The following is a 22693-nucleotide window of genomic DNA, read 5'->3' as shown; positions in this document are numbered from 1 at the left end:
GGCAGGGACTGTACTTTTCAGTGCTGCACTCTCTCTTTGGATGGCGCAGCCCCTTTCCCTTTGTGCATCCCATCAGCTGCTATGTGGTGGTTGAGGGGGGGTCATGGTCAAAGCAAGGATCTTGCTAAGCTTATTGGACTTGTGCCTCCTTAGGCCCTTGCATATGGATGAGGGCAGAAGGCCACATAAAATAAAGCTTCTTGCATCCTCCCCATGCACTAGGGGGACCATATTTCCCAAAGAGAAAATGGGACACTGCACGGGGTTAGCTTGAGCCATCCCTGCCCAAGCCCTAGCGCCTCTCCCACATGGGGCTGGCCTGAGCCCTGCTTCCAACCTTAGCTGCACAGGACTGGCGTTGTTGCTTGCTCAAGGCCTGCCTCCTTCCCCACGTGGAGCTGGGGTCACCACACGTACCCCCCTGCATGTTCCTCTGCACCCCTCTTTTTTGACAAAAGTGGACATTTGTCCTGCTTGCTCTTGCTAACTGATTAAGCTGGAACGAACAAATAGGACAAATGCCCACTTTCGTCAAAAAAAGTTGGGACGGCTGGGACACAGCTTATAAAAGGGACTGTCCCAGCCAAAACAGGATGTATGGTCACCTTACCATGCACCCACACAGGGGTTAGACACATCTACAATAGGGACCTTGATAGTAAACAAATAGGGGGGAAAAGACTAAATTAATTAGATAATATATTCCCAAAGAATAATTCTACCAGCTCAAATTATGGTTAGTTCTACCTTGCAGCCTTATTCCTTTTTATTTCCCTATGCTAAATTGCATGAGTGTTTAATCAGCCCTGAAAATTAATTTATTCAGATCAATTTGAATGCGTTAGCTGTTATCTTTGTTTCACCTGCACATTTAGCCACTTTTGAAACTAACCCCTCTTTCACGCCATTCACATTATATAAAAATTGGACCTTGAATTGACACTTCCAACATTACCTAGCCCATTACCTCTCTGCAAATTATAGTTACCTTTTATCAAACTATTTATTTCTCATCTGGTAGCCAATTTTTAATCAGTTTCAATCGCTCTCCCATGTACCAGTCCTTATAGATTCAATCTTTGTGGATAAATCTTTTGTGGAGAACAGTTTCAAAAGCTTTTCTGAAATCCAAGCAAAATGACTGCTCATCCTTCACTTCTCCTTTGTTTGCCAATTCAGTAATGTACTGAAAAATACTGAAACAAATTCATCAGGCCTCCGAGTTCCATGGTCTTTCATCAATGTTTCCATTTTTAAATGAAGCCAGGCTTAGATAATTCAGGAAAATATGTTGCATTTGTGAATTTACAGCATATATTATACCATTTTAGATAGCCAAGTATCTCGTGGTATTACTGAAATAAATAGCAGATCTGATTCTCCTCCTCTCGCTTACACCTGGTGTCAATCAGGAATAACTATCAAATAAATGGAAAATTTATGAGAGAGAAGAATCCGGCCCAGTGTACTTAAGAGACATTTACTGCTTGAAAAAAGAACCGTAAATACTCTTCTGTATGCAGCCCTAGAGTAAAATTCTGTCCCTTGCATAACTCCTGATGAAATTGGTAGGAAGCAAAGCTACACACTGAGAGCAAACTTTGGCCCATACATTTTAAAGCTGAGAATACCATTGTATAGTAGGACATAAAAGGGCCAAGATTCACCAAACACACTCCAGCTACTCTGTGAATAGTGCAAAGTAGTTGGAATGTATTGGTGAATCGGTCCTGTAATATATAATTTATAATACCACTGCATTAATCCAGTTTTACCCTGTGGTAACTCCAAGGCTTATGCTGTGAAGTGGAGTAAAACACCGGTTAACCAGGTCCACAGCGTTTACATAATAAAACTAAACAGCCAGCTGCTAGATTATTGTAGCTCTCAGAAAGCATGTCTGAAAATAATTGTAATTATACCTTTTGAGCATCTCTAAAATCTGACCTAAGATGGGTGTAATAATATTAATACACTTCACATTTTTTAGTGCTTTCCATGTGAGCATCTTAACACACTTTACAAATATTAATGAATTTAACCTTTAAATTAGGTAAGGATCAGACAGGATAATTAACTAGAAGAAAGGCTTATAGAAAATGCATGGCAGAGCTTGGACTAGAACGCAGACCTTCTCCTTTGCAGTTCTGTGTATTAACTACAAATTAAGCTCCCTTCCGTTGGAGCATCTATACACATAGCATGCTGAAATAGCAGAAATCTATCTGCTGTTTCTAGAGAAAAAGAGAGGAAATAATTACATATGGTTTCCAGTTTGTTAATTTTTGAAATACAAGCACTATATTACATGAAACAAATTAAATTGAGAGGCGATTGACTCAGTAAAAATAATATCAGAAAGAGCTTCTGGATACATGGCATTCCAGTAAGTGGGCATAAACGAGTTGGAGACAAGCATAGCACTAGAGATTGTCCAAGTCTTTTGGGTGGCCTTTAAAAACAAAACATCATCACGATTCTTTGGATTTTTCTGCTGCTGATTGTAGATTTTATTTTAGTGTGCAGTGGACTGAAAAAGAGTTCGGTAAGAAATGTGAAGGTGTGCATTGTAATAATATGAGCCATTAAAACTTGTCATTCTGAGATTCTAGCTCAACAGATGCAGGACGGTTTTGCTGGGGAATTAGCAGGAGAAAGTAAAAAAAAAAGAAAAAGAAAAATATCCAAAGTGTTAGCATGGTGAGTGACTTAAATAAGAAGGGAATGCTGTAGGAAAAAAAAAAGCGATGATATGTTAGCAATGGGGAAAGGGGACATATAATACTAATGAGAGAGTGAACAAAAAGCCTGGGGAGCGAGTAGAACAGTGACAACTATAAATAGTCTCTGTTGGTCTTCTGAAGAGAAAGACGAAAGGAAAAGTATGTCTAAAGATGACAGGCTAACTGTGGGATGCCCAAGATGCAGTCCACATGTAAACCCAGAGAGCGCTTACACCTATATGAAGTGCATGTTGATATCCATAATGTAGGGGGGCAGAATTGATTAGAGGGCTAGAGAAAAAACTAGGAAGGATGTCAGCCGCCAGAAATGCTAAGAAAATCACAGCCTTGGTAATTCATAGTGCTGTTAAACCCTGAAGATATGAGGTGGGATAAGGCTAAGGGAGTGATTTAAAAACAGACTATCTAGGCTAGAAGAGATGAATAGAGAAACATAATTGAAAGGAAAGAAAGGATGAGATCATAAAAGGAATCAGCAAGTTTAAAGTCAGAAACTTCTATTCTTGCCTGAAGGATATTAGCGGAGAGTCCGCAGGAAAAATCATAGGGAAGAAAATGGACTTATCTGCAGCCAAGAGAAGAAACCCTCAATGAGAAACATCAAAAAGACAGGAAAGAACAAAGAAAAAAGTTACAAGTGATAACCCTTTGGGACTCAGTGAGGAAAAGAATGAAGGAGGAGGATATGTACAGTAATCTGTACAAAGACATCAGGACAGCAGGCTGCCTTACTAGGCTACTGACCTAAATGCAGGATCCTTAAGATAGCCCACTCATCTTTGTCCATGACACACACAGAGGAAAAATGAACAAGATAATAAGGGTCATGAACAAGAGACCAAAGTAGATAATACAGCAGGGTGACATTCTCAGACATTTCTCTCATACCACAACTGGAGATAGAATTCCTAAATGCACGAGAAAAGCACTAGCTGCCACCCCACACCTGAGGAAGAGCAGCATACTGTTCCATGTGTATCCAGGCAACTCCATGAACTGACATGCTGGGGGGAATAATCCTGAGTCCCTTCCTATCACCTTTGGAGTATATCATGATTAAAATAATGCTAGGAGGGAACAGTCCCTCTGCTCTATTGATAGGGTGACCAGATAATAAGTGTGAAAAATCTGGACTCTTTTTTTGGGTGAGGGTGGGGAAGGGCACAGAGCTGCCTATATAAGACAAAGCTCCTAATATCGCCTCATGTGTAATTATTTATGCTTGTGCTAATGGGCATAAAATGCTATTGTTATGGGTTGAGCTAAACCCCATTGAAACTGATGGTTGTAACATCTGCCTTTTATTATTGATAAGTGTAAGAAACAATTAAGCTTCTTCATGGGACCAGATAGATGAAACAATAGCAGCCTCCATGCAAAACAATGGCACATCACTGCCCAAAACAAAGGCAAATGCAAGACAAAGGGGTTTTGCCTGGGTATTGTCTGGTGCAGGTGTCTGTGCCTGTTTCCACGAGAGAAGCAGGAGAAACAGCACCGGAGCTGTGAGAGAAGCAGCAGAAAGCCAAGGACACAGCCAGAACAAGCATTGGGAACATTGCCCTGAGAAATACACGGAGAGAAAGCTTTTGGGTTATGTGTTGGCTGGACAAGGGCTTGGAACTATGAGAAAAGAAACTCTTCTGCTGTTTGATTCCTGCTATATTCAGGGAAACAATATTCCATACATTCTTACTAAATAGGCACAACTGCATGAACATCAGACTCTCCCCTAAATGAAACAAACTACTAGTCCCCAAATTTTAGGTAAGTACTGCATTGAAAAAGTGTTAACACTATTACCGTGAATGGTGAGTGCAGAATTCTGATTTAGCAGCATTTTACATCCATTTCGCACAGCTTCAAAAGGTGCAATGCTGTGGAAAGTCAGGCCCTATGCTTTCAGCTGAAAAAACTTCTGCAGCATTTCAGCCCGTTAGAAAATTGTCCTTGAATTTGTAGACCATACTTTTGACCTAATTTTGATTTATACTTCCTGAAGCCTGATAAAAGTCCTCCTGGCAACTCACAAACAAAAAAAGGCTACATTTATTAAATAAAATTGTTCACAGTTAATTGTTTGAGTAGCTGTAGTTACAACTGAGTTAAAACAGTGGTCAAATTTTGCCCTCTACTTACAGAATTTAGCCCTATTAACTTCAGTGGGACTACGTGTCTAAGTAAAAGGGTCAGGATTTGGTCCACTATTCTGGGAATACACAAATTCTGCTTTCTGTAATAACTAAATCTTTTAAATATTCCAGGTATTTGAGCTTTCTCCCTACACCTTCAATATTTGCACTAGAATAGGCCTAGCAGGTCAATCAGTCTTTTGGTTGCAGTGCAGTGATTTCAAAGGTTGTTTACTTGGTGAAATGAAGTACATACTGTCACTTACATCCCCAGAGAGTGCAAAACTTTGAACTGTATGTGAGGTCTAATGATTGAACATTAAGCTGCAAAGTCATGAATATCTCAGAAGCATTTACAGGAACGAAGGAAGGGGGCTTTTTTTTGTAACTGAGTATGGAATAATAAAAGCCAACAGGTTGAAACTGAACATGAAATCTTCACATTAGATATTGTACATTAGCAAAATGTTTTAATTGAAGGCATTTAATCACTTTCATTAAAAGTGTCCAAAAATACTTTATATAAAGTCTAATGGGATTGTGAGGATGGGACTGGGTGATCTGGATGTCTTTTCCAAGCCCAGCTCTTGCCACATGCCTCCCTTTCTATATGATACAGAATTGTTCTGTCAAAATCCTCTCCTATATTGAAGTTGCATGACATTTGCTGAGATTTATGGTACTAGAAAAGCTATAATCAATGTTATTGTTTTGTTCCATTTTTAAAAAGAATGAGCTAGATAACCTTGATTGAGATCCTTTCATTATTCAAACTAGTTTTGTAGGGTCCCACTGTGTAGTGCCTTCCTGTGTAAAGCATTACCTTTAAAAAAAAATTGCTTGGTCAATGTTGAAACTTAGAGATGTTTAAGCTACATGGCAGATGGATTAACTTCTAGTTAACAATACAGTTAATAGGATGATGCTCCCACAGAGTTCTGTAAAGCTATGTGGGGGTTCTCTTCTTCCAGTATCCAGACATTCATCTATTGCTTATAAACACTAGTCAGGGTCAGTAAGATCTCTCAAAACATTATCTGATATACTCGTAATTCATACATTAGTAGCCGCCATAAAGTCAATATTTACCAACAGATTTCACAGAGTTACTCAAGTTAATTTGTATTCTAAATATAGTAGGAAACTGGTATCATATATACAGCTGTATGCTAACTTGGCAAATACTGCATTTTTTAATATTGACCATTTTTTAATCATTTAAAAATTCCTGACATGGTCCTTCTGTAAAACTGTTTTCATCATATGCAGGGCTGTTCTGTAGATTGAACAGGTTATCTGATATGATGCTGATCACAACATTGCAGTCCATGTACACCAGGACAAATTAAATTCAGCATCATGTCAGCTAATTGTGGTTCAACCCCGACATGATTCTGAATGTTATTTGTCCTGATTCATATTTACCACAGAGTCATTGTCAACATATAGGACAGTGTGTAACACTGCTTTTATTTCCTCCCATGAGGCTCTGCCTCTTCCTTGGCCTATGTACCAGCAACAAGCAAAAATGAGAAGAAGAACCAGTGAAGCTCTCCTGTAAGAAACAGGATAGAGAGTGAAATGAAGCATAAAGAGAACAGGGACGCCACTCAGGATTCTGATTGCCAGCAGCCACAAAGCAAGCTGGGGGAGAACTGGAAGGGTAAGCAACAAAGTCCACGCCCCCAATAACCAATGCAAAGAAGAGAACAAGGGGAGAAAATGAACTAGAGAAGTGTCTTCAGGACTGTGCCTGCTGTCAATGCACCAGCATTAGGAGACAGGAGCAAAGGAGTATAGCTCCTCATCCTCAGAAGGCAGACAAGAGGGAGCCTCAACCTACTTTAGAGGGGCTCCAGTTCATAATAAAAGAAAGGAAACACTCCACTGAAGTTTTTCCTTCCCTGCTCACCTTTTTCCTGTAGATTTCAGGGAGGGATACAATTCACCCAGACCAAACCATGAAATATGTATCACATCTTTTCATTCACATTCCAATGAAGTTTAAATTAACATATTTAATATCATAAATAGACAAAAGCTCCAAACATAAAATTTGTATCTGGATCTGGCTGCAGAGTTTGAATCCTGAACTCTGCACCAGGAGTGTAGGGTTTGGTCTCAGGCCAATTTCCAATTTTAAACAGCGAAAATTACTAATATTACTTACCCTCTAAGGAAAAAATCAGGACTTAACTGACTTTATAATAGTTGGGAAATGATTATTTCAAAGAACATAGTTTAAAACATGTCCTTACCACTGAAGTCACTACTTACCCACTACTGACATTTCAGGAACACTAGCGGTATAAATTTCTTCTGGAAATGTTGGTTCATTGTCATTGATGTCATGGATTTTGATGACAAACTCTGACTCGGGCTCCACTGGCCTCAGAGTTCTTCTGTTAATAGCCTGGGCACGAAGGGTGTAAAAGGCTTTCTCCTCCCTATCGATTCTCCGAGTGGCATGAATGTCACCTGTTTTCTCATCAATAATAAAAAGAGTACCAGCCCCATCTCCTGATAAAATGTACTTGAGAGACCCATCACCTTTGTCCTGGTCAGAGTGGAGCTAAAGGAGAAAGAGAGAGAAAAAAATCCTTTTCTTTAAAAGAGAGGGTCAATTTTTTAAAGACATGAAGTCATTCTGCGTATAAAAAACAAGATTAGTACTGAAAAAACAGTCATTTCTGATGTACACTGACTTGGCATATTGCAGTCATTGTGCTGTATTAAAGCATTCACTTCTCTCTTATTTAACACAAAGAATCTTTTTGCTTGACTGTTGCGGCAGATTTTAGTTTTCCAGCAACACCTGTTCTCTGCTGTGAAACATTTGTGCCACAAATCTTAAAGAAGAATTTTATGTTAATGTTGACCTTTTCTTTCCTTGAAGAGAGCCTATTAAAAATTCACAACCTGCTGTGTTAGTTGTAAATTCACTAAACAGATAAAGGACATGGCAGGATACATGACAATTAAGGAAAACAGAACAACTGGCTGTGTGTCACACAATTTTTAAATTTTTTATTTCTTATTATTTATGTTTCTTTCTCCTAAACTGGAGTACATTTCAGTGTAACTCATTATCACTTTTACGCCATCAAATAGTTTAAATGGCTTACAGCAAAATACAACAGATTTATTAAGCAATCAGTATTGATTTAAATCACACTATCTAGGTATCTTTTCTTACTAATGGCTTCTAACATTGGAACATCCCTAATGCAAAATGTTGTTATATAGTACTCTACTGAAATGTAACTGGCTAAGCCAATTAGAATGTTATACTCAACACTACACCTCCCTACCTTGTATTACACAATTCTCTGCTATCTCATTGAATGTGTATGTCTGATTTGCAGAGTTGAATAATTCAATTTATTTTTTCCTGGAAATGTATTTTTATAATGATTTTAAATTTTGCAGATGATAAATGCCCCGATATTATTTCGGAAAGCACCTTTAAACTGTTTCTGATTCTGGGGCTGCAATGTTGAGCATGGAATTTTGAGAAAACCAATAATAGCCAACGATTGAGGTCCACAAGAAAATGAGTTGAAACAAACCTGAGCAAAATTTATGATTGTTGTAAGCATGCACTTCGGTGCCTCACTAACTTATTTGGGCATCTAATGATGCACCAATAATTAATTACTATTAAATAATAATTAATTGTACCTAATAGTTAACAGCAATAACATTAATTTATAGGTACAAACACCTGGACATCTAAGTGTTACAAAATGTGTCCACAATTATTTGGACCTTCAAATTTGTCACAACGTTTATTTGCAGGCATAAAATTGTACAAAACTGAAAATCAAAGTTCACTTAAAAAAAAAAAAAAAAAAAAGATTAGGCCCCAGAGTATTAGAACGGTCCAAAAAGTTTCACACTGAAATAAAACTAGTGCACTTTGGGCTTTTTCCTTATGTTCTAACTATAGTTAGGAAAACAGCATAGCAATATTAAATTAGCATTGAATATTTATAAGAATACCATCTTAAATCATATAAGCTAATATAATAAAAAGATGTTCAAGCTTACGGCATAAACCGATCACAAACTTAGATAAGATATAAATATTCCCCCATGGTATGCAGTTGTTATATTTTTTTCTGGTGCACTATGTTGCTTTCATATTGTCCTTTAAAGCGTCTATTTCAGGCCAATATCAGAGGCAAGATTCTAGACTAGATGGACCATTGGTTTGTTCTGACATAGCAAACCCTGGGTTTCCGTGCAGAAACCAAACAAGTTCAATGGAGCAGAGGGATGGGTAAAGGTCAGAGGCAAGTTCCTCTTGCTGTGGTAAATTTTCAAAAGCTGAATATTTCCCACACTCATAATGAGGATAGCCTGGAGAAAGGAAGGAACTCAGGCAGGATCTGGGCCCAAAGCCATTATCAACCTAAGAACTGAGAATCTTAGAAAACTGATTACATATTACTGAACTTTGATGAGAATAATTTTCCAAGTCTCTCTTGATTCAGCAATAATCAACAACAGATATTTGCATGGAGCAAAGAATTACAAGTTAAATTTTGTTTGAGCTAAAAATTAAAATAAACAGTGTACACAACAAAACAAACTACATGTTTGTCATACATCTCTCTTTTTCTACAAACAAGGAAGACAGTCAGGGACTGGCTGGCTGTATCTAATAGGATGAAAGCATGGAAAGTAATTGTAAGGGAAGCCTCTTCTATGTAAGTTCCAGTCCTCTTCTCTCCTCCTCCAGTTTCTTTGCCCCCTACTATTTGGAAGTCTCAACTTCTCCTCAGGCTCCTTCTCTTCCACCTCTTCTTTGCTTTCTAATTTTCTTCCCTCTTTTTCTCCTAGGCCTTCCCAAGGACAAAAAGGAAACGTCACTGACAATTCCTTCAGCTATGTGCTTCTTAGGGGGCAGAGAAATGATACAAACCATTCCTGATGCTCTCTGTCATGGGAAGAGAGAAGATGATACTGAGATAAATTTAATTAGCAACAAGTAATTTTCCTTTGTGTTTTGAAGCAGTTTTTTGGCATGCAAACAACTGTGTCTGCAAACTTCTGGGGTACATGGACCCAACCATGCAGGAAATAAAAAAAGGTGCAAGGGATGTGGTTACATTAGGCCAGATGTCCTTAAAGTGTGGAGCCCACAGGCCCACGGCTAAGAATGGGGAGCCCCACAGTTAGCTGATGGGGCTGACAGACAGAGCGCTACCGCTCATTTCTATAGCAACTTTCCCGCCTTCCTGTTTAGTATCATGTACAGACCTTACAACAAGCAGTTGTACAGTGCTTATTCTGCTGGTGAGTTTGCTATTTTTTCATATCATTGTGTGGTGAAAACAGGATCAGTACTTATTGCCAAAAGATGGCAGTATTCCAGAATGAAAGCCAGAAGCTGAAATGGCTAAAGTTGATTCAGAGAAAAAAAAATCTGCAAAAACAAAAAAAATATGATGAAGCATATTTAGATTTTGGTTTCATTTCTATTGCAGTTAATGGAGAAATTAGGCCTCAATGTGTAGTGTGTGAAGTAGCTTAAGAAAACAATAGCCTGAAGCCAAAAAAATTAAGATGCCATTTAGAAACAAAACATGGCAATCTGGTGGAAAAGAACAGAGATTTTTTTCGCAAGAAAGCTACAAGAAATTAAACACACACACACACACACACACACAAAAAAATCCAATGAAAAATGTGGCATTCACCTCTTCAAGTGCTTTTAAAGCAACATATCAAGTTGAGTACCACATTGCCAAGAATAAAAAGCCTTACTCGACTGGGGAAAAACTGATTCTCCCAGCTGCAACTGACATTTGCAGGATGATGCTTGGTGATAGTGCAGCAGAGAAATTAAAAATGATCCCCATGTCAGTCCTCGAATCTCTGACATGTCAGAAAATATCAGGGCATAGATGATCTTTTGATTACAATCCAGTCTATTTGCAATCTAGTTGGATGAAACAATGGATATATCAAAAGAAGCTCATTATTGCTTATATTTGGAACTCTCACAAAATATCAATATTGGAAGATTTTTTGTTTGGCAAGCCAATTAAGGTGCATGCAAATGGAATCTGAACTGTTTAACATTTTAAACGACTTCCTAACTTCTTGTGAGTTGAAGTGGGAAGCCAGCGTCAGAATCTGCCTGGATGGAGCGCCTTCTGTATCTGGAGGAAGGACAGGATTGATAGCCAAAGTGTTTGAAATTGCTCCACATATATCATGGACTCATTGCACCACAAAGCCCTTGCAACTCAAAACATGGCTCAGAAACTTATACATGTTCTGAGTTCTGCTATTAAAATCATGAACTTTATCAAGATGCAGCCTATAAAGGCACATCTCTTTGCAATGCTTTGTGCAGAAATGGGAGCGGAGCACAATGCTTTGTTGTTTCACATGGAAACATCATATCCATAAGGAAAGTGTTGCAATGTATTTATGAACTAGGAAATGAAGTTTGACTTTTTCTATTGCATTTGAATTTCAGCAACGCAGACACACTATGTGATCCCTGCTGGTTTGTGCTTTTTGCTTACCTTGCTGATAATTTTGACAAACAGAATTCTCTAAATGTCTCATTGCAAGGAGCAGAAAGTACTATTTTTGACCTGCACAACAAGATATCAGCATTGAAGAGAAAGCTAGATCTCTGGAAAACAAAGATAGAAACTGGTTTAAGCATTCCATTCCCATTGTTAATGGACGCTATTGTGGAAAGAGAATCTGAACAACTGAGTGTTATGGAGCCAATCAAGAATCACTTGACTTTTCTCACAGCCAGTTTAGATAAATATTTTCCTGAAGAAAATGCACCCCTGAATGATTGGATTATCCAACCTTTTGTAGCTGAGGCAGTGACCTTGTCCCATCTCTCAAATGACATTCAGGAGAAGCTGATTGAACTTCAGAGCAATAGGACACTGGAAATTCAATTTAAAAAAACAGTCCTTGGGGAGTTTTTCGTCAAAAGTTGGCTCAGAACATCCACCTTTGTCAAAGTGTGCGATCAAAGCTCTTTTACTGTTTGGTTCATTTTATTTGTGAGAGATTGGATTTTCTGCCCTGGCTGTGCTAAACACAAAGTACTGTTCGAGACTGGAAGGGGAGGACAAACTCAGAGTGTTGGTTTCAAAAATCTCCCCACAAACTGATAAACTGTCTGCAGAGAAACAGGCACACCCTTCACATTAAGTATCTATATTTGAAACTTACAGGTGTAGGCAATGCAATTAAAGTTCTCTTAATGGCTTTTCATGCATCTCTGGACCCTGTTCAGTTGTTGAGCCCTGACGGTTGGAGGGGTTGAGTCCCCTCCTGAAGAACCTGAGGTTGAGGTGGGGTGAATAATCGGTGCCGGAGAGATGGCGAGAGCCGTGCTGAAAGTATTTCTCCGTAGAGTCCGAGTTCTCTTCCACCCTCCCGTTAGGGCTCGGCATTAAGCTGGCAGGGTCCCCTCATTCGAGGAAAGCCTCTGATTGGCAAGTCCAACCGCAACCTCCTCGTGGTGAGAGTCGGTAACTGGCGGAGTCCAGGCTGATTGTGGAGGACGAACCCCCCCTGCTGTGTGTGTGTGTGTGTGGGGGGGGGGGGGGGGGGGCAGCCCCAACACCTAACTGCCCCCTGGTAAGGATTAGCCTCCCCCAGGCATGGGTTAGTCTCCCCTGGTAACGGGTTAGTTTCCCCCTGGAAAGGGTAGTATCTTTTAAATTTATGGAGAAAACAGAAATTTTATTTCATACCGGATTGGCGCTGGACCGGGTTAAAAACGCCCCTGCTACTAGTTTCGACACCCCGGCTAGTAGTGTTAAATTGATTAGGGGTATTATTCATAGAGCCGGATCGATGCTATCTCCTTATGCTATAGATAGAGTAAAAGATGGAATAGCTGGTTTTATGGATGATATTAATCTCCGAGTTGGAGAGAAGAGTGTTGTTCGGGAGGAACAAGAGGATTTTAGTGAGAGCCAAGTTTTAGATTTTAATCTTTTACCGATGGCTTTTACGAATGTTTTATATAGTGACCTTAAGATAATCGATTCTAAATCTAGCTTTTATGACAAATATTTAGATTCTTTTGATGATCCATATTTAATAGAATTTAATAATCTTAATAATAATAATACATTTTATCAATGGGCTTTAGTTTTCATACTATTGACCTGTTGACTATGTTTAACTGTCCTTTCATGTAATTTTAAAATTAATTGAATAATAAATATTACTTATAGGTTAGATTTTGATTTTAGATTATCTTAGCTACTGAATACTAGATTGGACGGCGGACTGGCCGCATAGTAACCAGGACAGGGCAGGTATTTATGCCTGTACAAATAAAAGGTCTCTCTTTGGTTTATGAGTAAGCTATCAAGCATACTTTTGCATGTGTCTATTTTTGTCTGGGTTAGGGAGGCGTGTCCAAAAATTGTAACTCGGGAGGGGGGTCCTCAGCTCAAAAAGGTTTGAAAACCATTGCATTAAGCCACAGCTTTATTAATGCATCTGGGAACTATCCAGCAATAACTTGTACAATGCACGCCATCATTTCTTCCCTAATAGCTTCCACCAATTTCAGAGGTGCCATCAGCCCTCCCAGTTCCCAATCTGACCCAGATGCTGATGTTGAGATGCCATCACACTTCTGTCATATGAGAGTTTTGGGGCTGGGAAAAAGGATTTGGCTCCCTGCAGTACCAGATATTAGGAGCCAACCCCTCCCTTAGCTTCATTAGGGAATGTCTTCCTGTGCTAAGGTGGCCCTGCCTGGGGTGCCCTTTTGTGGCAGGTCACGTACAAAGAGTATGCCTGCCTCAGGATCCCCTTTTCTTCAAGAGTCCCCAGTAACTCCAGAGAAGCTTCTACATGTAAATGGCCCATTTCATAGAATCATAGAAGATTAGGGTTGGAAGGGACCTCAGGAGGTCATCTAGTCCAACCCCTGCTCAAAGTAGGACCAACCCCAACTAAATCATCTCAAAGGCTTTGTCAAGCCACACCATAAAAACCTCTAAAGATGGAGATTCCACCACCTCCCTCGATAACCCATTCCAATGCTTCACCACACTCCTAGTTTTTCCTAATATCCAACCTAGACCTCCCCCACTGCAACTTGAAACCATTGCTCCTAATTCTGTTATCTACTACGAATAAGAAGCTAGCTCCATCCTCCCTGGAACCCCCTTTCAGGTAGTTAAAGGCTGCTATCAAATCCCCCCTCATTCTTCTCTTCTGCAGACTAAACAAACCCAGTTCCCTCACCCTCTCCTCATAAATGATGTGCTGCAGCCCCTTAATCATTTTTGTTGCCGTCCTCTGGACTCTGTCCAATTTGTCCACATCCTTTCTGTAGTGGGGGGCCCAAAATGGGACACAATACTCCAAATGTGGCCTTACCAGTGCCAAATAGTGTGGAATCATCACTTCCCTAGATCTGCTGGCAATGATCCTACTTATGCAGCCCAATATGCCGCTAGTCTTCTTGGGATTTGTGGGGTTAGTTTGTTCCAGAAGTCCCACAATCATAATTCAAAATTCCACAGCACAGTCCAAACAGTACATTTACTCTTTCAAGTCCCACCAGTCCATCAACACACCAAATACAGCTCTGGCTCTTCTCATGGTGCCCCAGCTCTGCAATGCAGCTCTGGCTTCTCTGACCACAGCTCACACCCGCCTCTCTTGCGGAGGTACTTCTCTGACTTGTTTCCATATGGTTTCAGCTCCTGCCCAGAGACATTAGTGGGCTCATCCCTACATCATTTCCCGAACTTCAGCCTCCTGACTTCAGCTCTCCAGCTCAAAGAGCCAGCAGACATCACTCTCTGCTGCTCTCAGCCTTCATCCCTCTCCAGGCCTCTCTGGCTGTGGGTCTGTGGCCTGGCCCGCCCCCAACTGCCTTCTGTTTTCACCAGCCTGATCTGGTTTTACTGCTCCCTCCTTCAAGGGCATCCCCTTCCTGAAGCTGTCAGCCCAACTCTGCTCTTCCTCTGAGCTCTCTTATTCTCTGGATTCTGAAGTCTGTTGCCTTTGGACTGCCTCTCATTTATAACTCCCAGAGACAGCCTCCCCTCCTATTACCCAAACTAGGGTGCACCAGGTTTGCAACAGGAGAGCTTGGCCCAGTTTCATTCAGTTATACTTCCCCAGTCCAGGATTTATCAGGAAACTGCCCTTCCTCTCCCCACATGGCATGAATACTTCCATTGAACACTCACACCTGCTAAGTTGTGACAACTTGACTCACACCCCCCGAACCTATACATCAGATCCTGGAGCTGCTGTGGGGTAGATGGAAAAACTCACGCCTGTCCCCAGCTAATCTGGCTATGAGGGGAAAATTCCTTCCCAGTCCCAAAAAGCTGAGTAGCACAATTCCCCCAGCAAACCAAAAAACCTGGTCTGATGCTAACCCCATAGGTTCTGATTTGGGGAGAAACAGGGCTCTGTCTGAAGCGACAAGTGCATAAATACCCTTTCTCTCCCCTAAGTGCACAGTGGCCCAGTGACCTATCTGAGCCCCTTCAGGTCAACCCCATCTCAAATGATGCCACCCTTGCTTGCAAAATAATGGAAGAGGAAATCTTTAAAGGGACTACAGCCTCTTTTCCTCCCCACCCCCACTGGCCAGACAGAGTGCTCCCCCCTCTTTGTGGTTGCAGAGAGCCCATTTTTAGAAGCCTCTGATAGTTTCACCCATTAAATGTAGTACTCTGAATATGTGATATATTATCTGTGCATATCTAGATATATACAGTATTTAAAATATATTTAGACTTCATTCTAATACATTTCTAACTGCTAAGTCCTGAGTCAATAATTATTTTGTCATATTAAATATCAAATTAATGCATGTAGTCACAGATTGTCCCAGTTTCTTAATACCATAGCAAAGTCAACATGCCATTCTTGAAATATACATCTGTTCAGACCACTGAGTGGTTATAAAAACAAGCAGTGGTGCCAGGCTAATTTAAAGTAGCCCTTTTCTTTTACCAAATTATTGTAGAGATGAAGGGATTTATCTGCCCTCAATCTCCATGTGAAATTTCTAACAACTTTAATGGGAGTTGTACATGCAGAACAAATTCACTTCACCTGCATAAAACCAGAGTAATCAGGGTCTATGTGGATAAAGGGAGTCAGGTTTGCACAGGTAAAACCAATTCCCAAAACCAGAGGTAGAGTGTGGGGTCAATATTGCAGCTCCCTTCAGCCACTTTTCTAGCCCGTGAGATGCAGCATTTTCAAATATCCCACAAATATTCAAATATCACAGGAATCCTGGGTTTATGATAAGAAATAGAGGTTTATAAGATTCATTCCAAATGTTCAGTGTCACAAAGGGTGCTTCCATAGGCCCAATAGGCACTGATTTTCTAGCAGTCTCCCAAAACTCAGTGGTGCTGGTAGCACACGTCACAATTGCAGGTAGGCAATGATAATACATGAAGAATCGTAGGTATAAAGGGTAAGTAACTGTCTTCTAGCATGTGTATATCACCCTCAGGTGGTCTGACGAGTGAAATTGTATTCAACAATAAACATAAACGCATTAGTGATGGGTGGACTTTGCAACACTCAAGGAGTTTAAATTGGGCTTAGAGAATCACTTATCAGAACTTTAGACCCTCTTTCATTTGCAAATGGGGGTACATATCTCACAAACATAGCCTCGCCTGGGATTTCTCCTTTTCTTCTTTTGTACCAGCCAGCAAATAGAAAATAAACGTGATATAAACCTGTAAGGATGAAACGGTGGTGGGTAACCAATTTTTTTCAAACCTCCAAAAAAAAAAAAAAAAAATATCTCGAGTTTGAGGGACAAAGAAAGGTTCGGGTTAGTTCTTATTTATTCAGAACCACCTTACGAAAACCATTCAATTATTTGTATAGTAATTTGGAAAATCTGTTTTCTTCATTTTCACAAGATATATTGAACAAACTCACAAATCCATTGTTGGCAGAAAATTACACGATATATTTACTAGGGTGAATCTTGAAAAGTTCCCAAACCAAAAAATGAACTTGATGTAACTAATCACTTGTTTTAGTTGGTGGACAACATGATGGTTGCCTGCTTTATGTAACTTGGACTGTCCCTATTTTTCATCAAATGAATATAGCATAGCTAGACACTCTGGATAAAGGCAATATAGAATGGAGATATAGGGTTTCCTGTTCCTTTACAGTAGGACCGTGCATAATAGTCATAAAATATTTCAAGATACTTTGTTATGAGTTTAAAATGGTGTTCTGTTTCTCCACTAGGATCATGAACCTATGCTGAGTTTCAGGCATTTGTCATATTCCAAACGGTCTCTCAGTATAATGGCTCCTCAAAAGCCAACCAAGCGTTCTCGCACCCAAGCTTCTATGGACACCACCTTATCTTCAATCTTTAGGGGCCCTAGGTAGAACCTTTCTGGGAAATGGAGAAGCTGGCTCTGATCAGCTGGTCTGCCACATTAGGCTGGAAAGTATCCTGCAACTCCACTGAAAACAGATGCAGGAGACGGATATGCCCCAGACTTCTCTGTGCACTGACTAATAAAACCTGCGAGGCCTGTGGGATGGACAGGTTGGAGCAAAATTTGTCATTTCCATCAGAAGCAAGTGAGTTTCTCAGGGTTCTCACAAGTTTACCTAAATTTGCACTGGAGTTTCAGGTTCATGCAACCTCAAATTCCACAGTGAACCTGTTGGGACTGAATTTTAGAACAAACCCAGCCAGAACAAACACAGCAGCTTCTGAACAGCTATAATTTATAGCTATATCTTAATCTAAAGTCATGCTGAAGCTGATTTTTGGCTTACAATATGGGCCATCATTGAAAATATAAGTATGCTCACTATGAACTACCTTTGGGAAAAGCCACAACATATAGTCAGCATAGATTGCCTTCTTCTACAGTACCTATATGAAACAGAGGTAGTTAAATAAAGGACTTTGAGGATACACTTATGAATGTTTTTGGAGTGGCTTACAGCCCCATTGCAGAGCAGAACATTTAGAAAGAGGCTACTAGAGGAGTAAAGCAGTAAAATACATAGAAGTGAAGTGAGGAGATGGACTGTATTCTACCTCATTCTGCAAGCACAGCACCAATTAAATAAGCGTTAGGAGAGGCAGTCTTGTTTAGTAGTTAGAAGATATGCTTGAGAGGACAGTTGATTCCTAACTGACTGGTTCTGTAAGCTTGCACAACCTTACTCTGGTGTCAGATCAGAAGCAGGTCTTCTGACATTGGCTTCACACATGCAGCATTATTGCAAAGAACCCCTGGCCATTTATAGTGGAGAAATATCCATCATAAATGACGTTTGGGGGAAAAAAACCAAACATATTCAATGATTTTAAGCCATCCTATAAAAACTTAAAGATCTTGTCCCAAGTGAAATGTGATTTGTCTTTTCCTGTTTAGCAAGGAAGTTGACAAAAAATAAGCTGGTGAAATTTTTCTGTACTACTTTAAGTGTAAAGCTTTTCACATAGCTCTTTTGCCTAATGGGCATCTGTGTTTCATGACAGCCAAGCTGAGAAAGCAGGAGACATCTGTTTCACTTAGCAATTTTGTTTCACAAAACAATCAGCTGTAAAGATGGGGTTTTGTTTTTATATCCATACCTGATATTTTGCAAACCAATGAATTTCTTGTTTCTGCCTCCCACAGGAGCATTTCACTTTTCAGTGGTCACCACTATATAATTTATCTTATTAGACAGAAAATCAGAATATCTGCTGTATTTATTTTTCTACAAGTCTGACTCACTGTACGGCAACTGCAATTACTGAACGTCACAGCCCTGTCCATTTAATTATCTTTCTACACTGAGATTAAAATACTTTGTTTATCTGAGAACACATTCATCAGAGCACTATCACTATCAGAGTACTACTATAAGGCAGTATTATTAAAATGAAGATAGTATAATAAATATTGGACAATGTTTGGAAAGAGATGTAGCAACAGGCCTATTAGATGTATGGCTTTTACAAAAAATGCTATTAATAGGGAATAGGGAAAGATATATAACAGCTAGAAAATGTAACTGAGTTACATAAAGCAGAGCTAACTCAGACTCAATCCCCACTTCCCACCATGGAAAAGACACATATGTAAAGACGATTGACTATAAGTCTCTGGAGCAATTTCCATTCAGTTATGCCTCTAGAGATCTACAGTATCTTCACTGAAGTTTGTCGAGTTACTCTAGGTGTAAACCAGTTTAGTTCTAATTTGAAAAGTGACTTGAAAATTGCACTGGGAAGGCTACACCATTACTGCCTTTCAAGGATTACAAATCAAATTTGTCCGATCTATAAGTAAAAAGATACTTTTTCCCCTTAATTACCAACTCTCCAAGCTGCACAAGGAATCTGAAAGTTGGTTTCCTTCTGTAGTACTAAGGGTATGTCTATACTAATGGTGGCAAAGTCGCCACCATCAGATCGATCTTTCTGGATCGATTGAGCGGTCAGTGTAGACCCACTCAATCGATCAGGAAGTCGATGCGGTAAATCCACCCCCTCAAGTGGCGTAGCGCTGCGTTGATGGGAACACGGTTCCTGTCGGCGTAGTGCAGTGAAGACGGCGCACAGAAGGGAAGCACAGCAGTCGACGGGAGTTACGCAAGCTACTCTGGAATAGCTAATAATAATAGCAAGCATTCTGATGTAAAGATTAATACAATGTGTTTCTATTAAAATCACAGATTCAGAGGTTATATCTGAATTTTACATTATCTAAAATTCACAGTATCAAGATATAAGTAAGAATGTATGTAGTCACTTTTTAGACTAGAAGTATACAACAAGTAAAATCTATCAGCTGAATTCTTACATTAAATCTTAATTCAAGTGAAGCCCGTTTTAATGCACAGTAATGTATAGGAAACTACCCTTCCTGAAACAAATCTTCACTTTTTTCTTCAGCAGTTTTCACCAATAATAAGGACCATTCAGTTCTAACTTCCCAAAAGCATTTTTTTTTAAACTTCCCATGGCTTGCAAAGTATCACTGTGTATTGTGTCTATCTTCAGTAGTATTTGTCTCCTGTCATTCTACCCTTGGCTTCCTGAACCTGCCGTTTAATATGAGTACTACACCAGCAATGAGACCTAGATATGAAAATCAGATTCAGATAACATCCTGAATTTCCTCCAGTTTTGAACAATAGTTTCAGATGGTATGTTTAACTCCATCTTTATTTGTTAGCTTCTTTCTATTTAATTATATTGGCTACATGATTTAAATCACATATTTTTGGAACTGCTCTCATTTATACTGTAGTTCTTTTCCCCAGCCACTGATTTTCAGATGTTGAAAAGCAGCATCAAACTCTTTATTTTTTCATTCATCTCTTTTCTGAACACTCTGTAGTACAGTAGTACTCTCCTTACAATTAACTCCTACAGGAAGGCTTACTTATAAAATACAAAAGCAGACTCTAATTCTAATAACCATGGTATAGATGAACAGTTATTTCTTCTAAACCTCAAAACATGAGGTATTAAACTTACGTCAGTTAATTTCCCTTTGTACCAGCCTAGAAGACTAGATCTACAACAGATGTGGCAAAACCGTTTCTTCTTTCCCTTTTTTCTTTCTAGAGTATCAAGCCTATGCGATCTTTTCCCTAACTGCTGAGCTTTAAGTGATGCAGCTTGGTACCAAATCTCATTCATTTGTAATGTGACTCACTTATTTCGACTTATTCTGAAGGTAGTTTTTAAAGTAACTCTTGTCTGATGACAGATTTTGCACTGTGTTTCAATGAGACCCTTACAGTCACACTCTTAATTTCCCAAAATCTCACTCATTTATGTTATCACAGCTTGCGAGTCCTGTGCTAGTATGTTATTTAAAAGAGTGAGAAACGGAGAGGAAAAATGCATATCTCAAAGAGCAATTTTGTGGGACTGGGAAAGATGAAGAGAGAACAAAGTTAAAAGCAAGTATAGCCACTGCATACCGGCTGTGAGCTAAGAAAACCTTTGAAATACTCTTGCTCAGGACAAACACAAAAAATGGAAGACTTCATTCTGCACTGCATTGCCAAGATTAGATTAGTTCATTTTAGTTTGGATTCGTAAGCCTCACAGTGCCAAATTTATCTGCGGTGTAACTCCACCAAGTTATTCCGGGGGGGGCGGGGGGGATTGAACAAACCCACAAGATCCATTTGGCAGCTAATCTCAAATCCGGTAAGGCATTGTTAATGACTGCTTGCCAGCATGATATCTGTTGCCATTGGCTCTCAGCTGTTTTAGACATCAAACTCAAGTGGAGCAACAAAGGCTTCATCATGAGTGTGTTTAATCAGTGCCCCAGTGGCCACATCCCTCCCCAGGTAAAGGCCGCCTAGCAGAGGGGAAGTTGCAGCTTCCTTGGGCTGCCACAAACTTCTGTTCTGGCGGAGGCTATATCCATTCTGGCAGAGCCAGTGGGAACTATAGATTAATCTGATATCATACACCAAGTGGTAGTTGTGAGTTATCAGGCCAATGTTTAATTTTCCTTCCATTGTTTTATGCAAAAAGTACAATATTAGGGTAAGTTCACCTTTTAAAACAGCTGAAGATCAAAAGCAGACTAGTGCAAACTACGTTCTTAACCTGTTCCTGATAATGGGCCCAGATAAGATATCTGATAATAGTCCAAGCTAATAGGAAAGAAAACATTGAGAGGTTTTCCTCATGGAGTTTCTCCTACATCATTCCAGCAGGGTAGCTGTGTTTGCCATGGACTGAGCTGCAGGGCACATCCACAAACCCTGCTGATCTATAAGAGGCCAGGACCATCCACATGACGACTGTTTCCCCTCATTGGCTCTGGAGCCCAGTTTCCCTTTCCCACTCCCTAGAAGCTTGGACCAACCTCCTCCCACTCCCCATGACCAGAGCTGCTGCAGAACCTTTTAAACAGGCTTCCTGTGGCAGAGGGGTTTCAATGATAAATGTAAAGCAATCCCAAGATATATCAACTCTCTTGTGTATTTTTCCCATAGCTATCGGGCAAGGTGATGTGTATCTTTTGGCTCTGCCTGTACCCAACTTGGGACTGCACACTGCCTGCCTCCTCCCGCCTTAAGGATCTCAGCACACTCTGTGGGGTCTCACGGGCAGGTTCTGGGGAGGCGGGGAGATGCTACTCATGATTAGGATTTCAAATTTCCTTAGACTCATTATTATTCAGTATGCATAGTTTATACGTTTCAAGATTGGAATGTTTCTTTTTGCTGGCTTATTAGGTCTGAAGTAGCAAAACCTTATAGAGTATAATTGAATGTTGTCTACTTATGAATGGTGCAAACAGTTGACCAATTTTCAAGAGCATACTCCCACGCTCAGCCAAACATTCAGCAACAATCTACATAAATTGGTTTGAGGTGAATTAGGAAGTTTAACGTGCTGAAACCCAACACAGCCCTTTCTATCACTGCACAGGAAAATCCATAAACCCAGGAAAGAGAAAAATATTAATGTACACAGGTTTTTCAATTAAGACAACAATCAAAGAGGTAATTAAGCAACAGTTTGAGATGACCTTCATTCCAACAATAAGAAACATTTTTTTTTATTAGATAGCTTAAATATGACTTTACAAAGGAGCTTAGGTATTAACCAAATAACCATTAAAACAGCATTAGCCTTCATACATCTTATTACACAATTTGCATTATGTATAAACAGCATTAAGTCCTTTTCTTTTTAAATGAAAGCAAACTTCATTAACATCAATGCTTCTTAGCTCTTTTGGCTATTGCTGGAGGCTCACTGAAAACGGAGAAAACAAGATTTTCTCTGTTTCAAAA

The 22693-nt window shown here is 39.7% G+C and overlaps 1 protein-coding gene across 23 annotated transcripts in view; it reads right to left on the bottom strand.

Moving 5' to 3' along the window:
* LOC137167385 (cadherin-10) overlaps positions 1-22693 on the bottom strand; it is a 210421-nt gene that overhangs the window by 45173 nt on the left and 142555 nt on the right. For all 23 annotated transcript variants that reach the window (XM_067569540.1, XM_067569660.1, XM_067569566.1 and 20 more), the window contains one exon: positions 7154-7448. In XM_067569540.1, the coding sequence (XP_067425641.1) occupies positions 7154-7448 (295 nt within the window). The remainder of the gene's footprint in view (positions 1-7153; positions 7449-22693) is intronic.

Source organism: Emydura macquarii, unplaced genomic scaffold, assembly GCF_026122565.2.
Source record: "Emydura macquarii macquarii isolate MOO-44397 ecotype Brisbane River unplaced genomic scaffold, CSIRO-AGI_Emac_v2 contig_320, whole genome shotgun sequence".
Classification (NCBI taxonomy): domain Eukaryota; kingdom Metazoa; phylum Chordata; order Testudines; family Chelidae; genus Emydura; species Emydura macquarii.
Note: the sequence above shows the minus strand (reverse complement) of the source record. Positions and strands in the feature narration are given on the sequence as shown.